The 8,289-nt window shown below is 44.0% G+C and overlaps 1 protein-coding gene across 1 annotated transcript; it reads left to right on the forward strand.

Annotated features, from left to right (window-relative positions):
• Positions 1–990: 990 nt before the first annotated feature.
• glulb (glutamate-ammonia ligase (glutamine synthase) b) lies at positions 991–4,769 on the forward strand. The gene is made up of 7 exons (XM_023816691.2): positions 991–1,149; positions 1,771–1,959; positions 2,084–2,245; positions 2,324–2,470; positions 2,560–2,687; positions 3,561–3,760; positions 3,843–4,769. The coding sequence occupies exons 2-7, from the start codon at positions 1,794–1,796 to the stop codon at positions 4,159–4,161; spliced, it is 1,122 nt and encodes a 373-aa protein (XP_023672459.2). The 5' UTR covers positions 991–1,149; positions 1,771–1,793; the 3' UTR covers positions 4,162–4,769.
• The last annotated feature ends 3,520 nt before the right edge of the window (positions 4,770–8,289 follow it).

The raw sequence follows: 8,289 nt of genomic DNA on the forward strand, positions 1-8,289 counted from the left end.
GGAATTACGCACGTTAGATCAATGTCGTAGTGTAATCTGGAAGATTGGTGTAGTCCATTTTTAAGTATATGAACCTGTGTGTTTATTTGCCATGTCTGATGCTTGTTTGGCAGATTACCACGAGGCCTTTTAGCATGTAATGATGGCTTCTGACAAATCTTGTACTCATACCTTGCCCTTCGTGTCTCAGAAACGCCGAAATGCACTGAAGCCCCAGACAGGGAGCCCAGCTCCTGTACATTTCGGAGAGCCGCACGTGTTCTATGCAGCACAGCCTAGGAAACTACATTTCTGGCGATGTTTACCATTACAGATCAGTTTATGGGTTCTGTTTTTATCAGAAGTTCAGATTTTCAATTGTTTGTAACAAGGCATAAGGTACTTGGAAGTTCATTTTGGTTTAATTTGTTTACTTCAATGTATAATAGTTGGGTCTTGGATTAATCCAAAGAATTAACTTGAGGACCAAGAGGGAAAAAGGTTTCTCGCCTCCAAAAACATATGTAAATCTTGCTGCAGTGACAAAACAAAAGATGTCTATACCTCTGTCTATTCGCGAAATTACACTAAAGGTAAAATGCAGAAGCAATTTAACGTCTTAGACATGGCTGCATTTTTTTATCTGATATCCAGTTGCCCTGGAATTTCATGATATAACCACTAGGCGGCGTCTGAGGCTCCGCAAGCCATTGTTCTTTTGGAAATATTTTAATTGTGCGTTGTTTAAAGTGTATTTCATAACTGAATAATATTTTGTTCTAATGTCCTTCATTATACATAGCGGTGATTTACATTTTAGATTTCTATATGTACGTTTTTAAGCTCTAAATTGAAAACTATGGACAAACCCTGATCAGACAAAGCCGCATGAGACTCGCAGTTTTGTGAAAACTGTAGAGGGCGCCATCACCGACATGTCTGCTTATCCAATGGCTCTGCTGCATGTGCTTTCCATCGCCTGAACACGAACAGATCATGTTTCGCCCTGACCAATCAGATACGCCGAGATCTACTCGTGGACCTAATAAATAAGAGCGATGTGGCGAGTTCGGGGCTAGAGGATGAGATAAAAACAAACTAGACATCTAAGAAAATAGCACTGCATTCGCCAGTCTCTCTTCTTCTATTTTATTTTCTACTTTTCTCCAGGTAATGAGTTTACGTCTTTTTCTGCTTATGAACGATAGTTTTAGTTCGATATCTGGCTGTAAATAGTAATACATCATTGTCTTGGCTTTGTTATACAGAGGATTATTTTATATGACTTTTGATTTAATTAATGTGGAGTGAACCGGATTTTATTAATAGTATTTTTGTACATCATCTGTTGATTTGTGTGTGTCCAGGACACAGGAGGCTCCCGAGGTCTTGTATTTAAATGTAGCAGTCGCATGTTGCAACATTCCTGATTATTGCGATACGGCGAAAGACGAATGCACCCGGCTAGGTCACGGCGGTGTTTGCCTTTTTAACGCCTGCCTTCACGGTTGCTCTAGCTTGTTGTCGGTATGGTTACTGCTGTCATCATAAAGCCAATGGCGTTAGTGCTCGCGCCGTTGCCGGTAGTCACGCGGAAGCATTTTTTGGGAGTCTCGTGCTGATGGGATTGGGCACGTGGAGCAGCGCGTCGCTTTGTTTTAAATAAGAGTGATTTTCCCCGTTACGTGTACGTTGGGCTATAAGCCCACGTCGCCCTGCTGCTTTCGACAGTCGTGATATCTTGTGGGAGTTTTGTTGTGTTTAATACGTGCCTTCCTGGTGCTTCTTTAGGTGTGTTATAGTACATAATTAAGATGGCCACCTCTGCCAGCGCTAAACTTAACAAAGCTGTGAAGCAGAAGTACATGGACCTCCCCCAGGGAGACCAAGTTCAAGTCATGTACATCTGGATTGACGGAACAGGAGAAGGGCTTCGCTGCAAAACCAGGACTTTGGATTCAGAACCCAAGAGCATTGAAGGTAGAAGGTTTATTGCAAGTACTGATTCTCTACTGAGGGGAGGGGGGGTGTACAATTGCAGTGATTCAAAACACTGTCTTTGGGTGTAGCATCCATGTCTGACCCACAATTACCTTGTTAACAGAGCTGCCTGAGTGGAACTTCGATGGCTCCAGCACTTACCAGTCTGAAGGCTCTAACAGTGACATGTACCTGATTCCGGTGTCCATGTTCAGGGATCCCTTTCGCAAAGACCCAAACAAGCTGGTTCTGTGTGAGGTCCTGAAGTACAACTACAAGCCAGCAGGTGAGTGGTTCCCATGGCTCAGTCTCTCTCCCTAAGAAATGTTGCAGAGATTAACTGACCCGACTTCCCCCCCCATAGAGACCAACCTGCGCATGTCTTGCAAAAAGGTCATGAACATGGTGGAGGACCAGGTCCCCTGGTTTGGCATGGAGCAGGAATACACCCTCCTGGCAACGGACGGCCACCCCTTCGGCTGGCCTTCCAACGGCTTCCCTGGTCCTCAAGGTAGGAGAACTACAGAAGTTCACTTTGAAGACAGGTACAGCACTCGAAGAAATGTCCCCTGAATAGTGAAACTGGAATCATCCTTGCAGGTCCATATTACTGTGGTGTGGGAGCAGACAGGGCCTACGGCAGAGACATCGTGGAGGCTCACTACAGAGCCTGCCTCTATGCCGGCGTGCAGATCTGCGGCACCAACGCTGAGGTCATGCCCGCCCAGGTCAGTGTTCGGTCTTAAGTGCACGTCGGGTTCTTGGTGTTTTCAAGCTATGTTTGTCAGTTTAACCCTCTGGGGTATTTCAGTTCATAACTCGCTGAAATCTTATTGTAGAAACATGAAAAAAAACCGCTGACTAAGTCCATAATCTGTCTTTTCAAAACATCCATTGTCGGAAGTATTCGTTTTTAAAATTAGGTTAAATCGGCAAAAAAGTAAACCATGTCACCTTACTTTGTTTCACCGACATCGGGGGTGTGTAGTACCGCTGTCACCCAAAGATCACTATTCATATTCTAAACAGCCACATTAGTACGTATTCAAATTGCATTCACATGGTAAGTTGATGAAAAACGCAACGGTGAAACGCGATCCAGATCCATCGCCATAAGGGGGGGGGGGGGGGGGGGTGTGGCCAGGTGTGAATGGCTCATGCATACACATGAAAGTTGCTACATACTCAATGAAAGGAGCCAGAAATAGTGACTTGAGTTAGGCTTTTCTGAATACTGCAACTACACCATTTAGTCATCTTCATGTAGCCAAGACTTTAGTGATCAGATATCTGGGATCAAAACAAACTTCCACCATTGCTTACTATGTACTTTTTATAATGTTTCTGCAATTGTTCCAAACTGTATTTTGCAATGTCTATACTTTTGATGTCAAATTACAAACTTCACAAAAATCTAACATATTTACAACATACACTAAGATTGAGTTTAATGCCAAAACAAATATATAAGAAATGATTTATTTGCCATGAATTAAGTTTGATATTGAATGAAATGTGTGACCATGCCCCAGTCAGTGAATGTGTGTTCCCTACCCCTAGTCCCCAGAGGGATCATGGTTGTGCATTTCTGTTTCTCTCAGTGGGAGTTCCAGGTTGGCCCATGTGAAGGCATCAACATGGGGGACCATCTGTGGGTTGCCCGCTTCATCCTGCACCGGGTCTGTGAGGACTTTGGCGTGGTGGCGTCTCTTGACCCCAAGCCTATACCTGGGAACTGGAATGGCGCTGGCTGCCATACGAACGTCAGCACGAAGGCGATGCGTGAGGAGGGTGGATTGAAGTGAGTGCCCGTCGTACAGTGTCTCGTCTTGCTGCCTCGGGCTCTGCGGCTTGATGTTTGACTCCTCGGTTTTTCCTGACAGGTTCATCGAAGATGCTATTGAGAAGCTCGGCAAGAGGCACGACTACCACATCCGTGCCTATGACCCCAAGGGGGGCCTGGACAACGCGAGGCGTCTGACCGGGCGTCACGAGACCTCAAACATCCATGAGTTCTCCGCCGGCGTGGCCAACCGCGGCGCTAGCATTCGCATCCCGCGCGCCGTGGGGCAAGAGAAAAAGGGCTACTTCGAAGACCGCCGTCCTTCTGCCAACTGCGACCCCTACGGCGTCACGGAAGCGATAATCCGCACGTGTCTGCTTAATGAAGAGGGCAAGGAGCCTGTGGACTACTTCAAATGAGTGTCTTTCTTGGACAAGATCCCTGCCCCCCGTCCTCTGTGATCAATTTCTTAATGGCAGTTGGGTCTGCTAGTACTGTATCATTTTTCCCAGAAGGTAAATTTAAGCTGCCAATTTAATAAGGACCCTTTAACATTTTCCTAGAACTCACTGGAAACAGTGGCACCTCTGGTCCTGTTTCTTAACAGTGGCTTTTTAAAAGATCACTCAGTTATGAACTCATTGCCTTTGCACAAGTAAGCATGCAGCTGAAGTCTAGGGCAGCCACTGCAGTGTGTCCAGCGGTAGTCCTTTAATGTATATTGATCTGATTTGAGCATGTAACTTTTAATGTAACTAACACTGCAACCATAAACAACTTGAATTGTTAGTGTCCAGTTTGCACGGTTGGCTCGTGCGATTGGTGCACTTGGATTAAGGGTCCAAAATCACATTTGTGTATATGTGGGTCCCTTGTCTATCAGTTGTATAAATGTTATCCATCTCAGAAGTATCTGATTCCTGCTGTCTGTCATATGATTCATGTTTTAGTCAAATTGCTGAACCTGGTGTGTGGGGTTTTTTTTTTTTTACAAAGCATTAAAGCTTTTATTATATTTTTACCAAAACCTGTTATCTTTCTGACCACAGTATGACCTGAAAGCCAAAATGGCTCCATGTGGCTAAGTAAAGATCTACCTGTGCAGTGGCAGGACCAGGCTCAGCAGGCCTGCAGACGCTTGGCGGACGTTAAAATCGCTTTGGCTGATTCAGGCTGACCTCTTTAGCTCCTGAGGGCCATCCGATGCCTAATGGACATCCAGCAAAGGCCATAGTGGCCGCAAAATGGTTTCTTCAAGTTGGTCTTTGCCTTAAAACCATTCTGTAGATTTAAATAGCCTTCCTGTGGCTGATTTAAGGTCATGCACTACTAAGGGAACGCAGGCCTGCTGTTTATGAATTTGCATAAACACTGGGTTAAATGTGAGAGGGTAGGCCTCAGGTCGTGTAACATACTGTAGCTGGATTGCTGATGTGGTGAAATCAGACTTTAATGTTCTAAGCCATAGACTCCAAGTCATACTTCATCTGCCATATTTGTCATGCTTGGGTTTTTTTTAAGAACAGTTCCCCCCCCCCCTTTTCCTGGGGCAGACAGACTGGCAAGATTTCAAAAGTTCAGGTATAGTGTTTAAGCCCTTCACGACTGAGGGTTGTAGTATTAACTCAGACTGTAGCGGTGGGAGGTTACTCCCGAAGACTGCCCCACTCATACGGACAAGGCCTCTATGACCGTAACCCTGCAGACTACCTGGGAAATGACAGCCTCACAGAGGGTATGCCTGCTGCACTCAGGGTGCCGGCACAGGATGACATGGTCACGTGACAAGGGAAGGGGACCAGCAGGTTCAAAACACACCATGGCAACTGCTGTTGTACCCTTGACGGTGATCATGGAAAGCATAAGGATTTCCACATAAAACACACATTCAGAAACAGTGACCAAAGTGCCTCTAGCCGTGCTGGGTGGACAGTTAGCGCTCAGTGCCTTCCTGTCAATGCGCGTTACCAGAATTTAATTCACCTGAGGCTGCATGTCAGCCATTAACATGTTTTTGTGTGGTTAGCATTTGAGGACTCTTAGCAGCTGGCTGAAGCAATGTACTTGGGTGAGTGGATTACAATGGAGGATTTACATTTTATAACGAGAACAATCATTGACAAGATTACCTGTTTCAGTGTTTGTTACAGGGCTGATGCACTCCTCCAAAATAACTAAATTTTGTTTTTGTTTTTTTTCCCTACATTATCAGTGTTGTCTTGTGTTTCCAGAGCAGACAAAGGCATGGCCCCTCTATCAGAGGATTCAATGTGATCTCGCCACGTCTCAGTTTGAGACAGGAGACGATCTACTGCACATTCACAGAGGCCGTGACAGCACTACAGACGAAGCAGAGATTTCAGGCTGCAGCCAAACTGTTGACCTTTGCCTTGTGACTGATGACCAAAGCTTGTGTACAAACCCAAGATTGGCACTATGCAGCTTAGCTGCAGCTGCAAAGAACACAAACATAGCATAAGCCAGCTAAAACCATTCTAGGAGCTCATGTCTAAAAATAACTCGAGCCTCGATGCATGCCAAAGAGCGTCTTGTTAGTCTGAGTGTAAATACCTGCATACCTAATCGAACTGACACACCTCTGTTTGTAAAACTTTAAAAAAATATATATATATCATTAATTCTACAGTAATAGCAAGCAAGGATCATTGGACATATTTATGAAAAATGCTATTTAAACTCAGCTGCACCGGGGGAAATGTCCACAAAAACAATTGATATGGACCTCGGCAGTACAAACAGCTGGGTATACAGATAGCAAGCGAACCTTGCTAACAGCATCAGTATGACACCACAGATTTAACAAATAAAAGATTTATGTGGATATGCGCAATGTGACTGTAATTACATCACATTTATTTATTTGTCGGAAACTAGGCAAATAGTGCAGAGCGGCCTGCACATTACAGCAGCCTGTAGCAGGGCCTGAAAGCGCTTTCGTACAAACAGGCCTTTTGTTGTTCTTTGAATATCTTTGTTTTATTTCCCGTGAAGAACTTTGACATTTGTTCTCAATGGTGCTATATAAAGAAATGCATTATTTTACATTAACATAGCAAGCATCACGCAAGCATCATCACATTCTAGCTCAGGAAAACAGCAGCTGTAAATCTCGCTTAAATAAAAACGAAAGAGAAACCCAACACATTCAGGATATTTCCACAAAAAAATATCAAACAAATTTAGTAAACATATGAATTATACTGCCACTTATCCAGCCTAAGGGATTGCCAGCAAATGCTTATCTTTACAGCACTGCGAAATCTCAAGAAACAGGTCACGGCCAACACGATAAACATTTACCAAATGTTTCACCACAAAATTGACAATTAAAAATGGATGATACGGTGGCTTGGCGTGTAACGCTGTTGCTAAGAGACATGACTACCAATCCGTGCCTATGACCCCAGAAAGGGCTTGTACAGAGCGAGGCTCCTGATTGGCCACCTTAAACATGCAGTAAATTGCTCGTAGTGTCTGATATAGTGCATGCATATACAGCATGTGTCCTCCAGGCCAGGCTGCGCCTCGGCCTTGCATCCTATCCCTGGCAGGGTAAGCGGTTACAATGCAAAGGGGTGGATGGATACACATTCTGGAGCATTCAGCGCATTTAGTGCAACATTGAATGATTATTCGGTAACACTTAACTTAAGGCCATGTTTTTTGTCATTTGTAAAGACATTCATAACAAATAATAATGCATTCATAAAGCATTGTAAACAAGGCTATAAATATTTATCAGAAGGCATGACACATTATAGCCATGTTTATAATGCATTACAGATGGTTTATGAAGCTCTAATCTATAATGCACTATAAACACCTTCATAATGCAATATAATGGTCAGTATAAGCATCAAGAATGCTTTGTACTGTATTATAAAGGTATTAAGGCCCTAAGTGAAGTGTTTATTCGATTATTATAGGATAAATGATAAGATAAATGACCACCTAACAGGTAAAAACTGCCTTTTAGTTCATGGGGTGTGCATTGTCATCAAATATGATGATGGGTACTTATGTCATTACACACAAGAACATCCATAAAAAAGCTGCACTGCTCGTTCACCAATTTGTTGTACACACTTCTTAAAAAGAAACCACAAAGTCACACGGTTTCATCAAAAGCTTAGCAACGCCTGTCCTGAACCTGTCAAGTGAATATCACATGTGGGTCCCCCAAATGCTGTTCTATCATTAAGGGTTCTTTCTGGCCCCGTTTGGGTTCTTTCTGCCCCCTCTTGTTCTGTTTCCTGAGTTCTTGGTAGGTCAGGCACCCTCACTGCACAGCACACCTCAGAGAACTGCTGCGGTTCTGTGAAGCAGCTGCAAGCAGGACACTAGAAATAATAGCGAAAACAAAACCTGTTTACAACGTTTATGTTCCCTGCCGTCAAGTAAGTCGGACGGAGGAGTCTGCCAGGGTTTCAGGAGGACGGGAACGCACCCTGTTTATGGAATAAAAACATCTACTCACTCTGCAGAGGGGGCTGGGATTGGGAGTTTGTTTTGGGACCTTTTACCTA

The sequence above is a fragment of the Paramormyrops kingsleyae genome, chromosome 21 (genome assembly GCF_048594095.1).
Source record: "Paramormyrops kingsleyae isolate MSU_618 chromosome 21, PKINGS_0.4, whole genome shotgun sequence".
Lineage (NCBI taxonomy): Eukaryota > Metazoa > Chordata > Actinopteri > Osteoglossiformes > Mormyridae > Paramormyrops > Paramormyrops kingsleyae.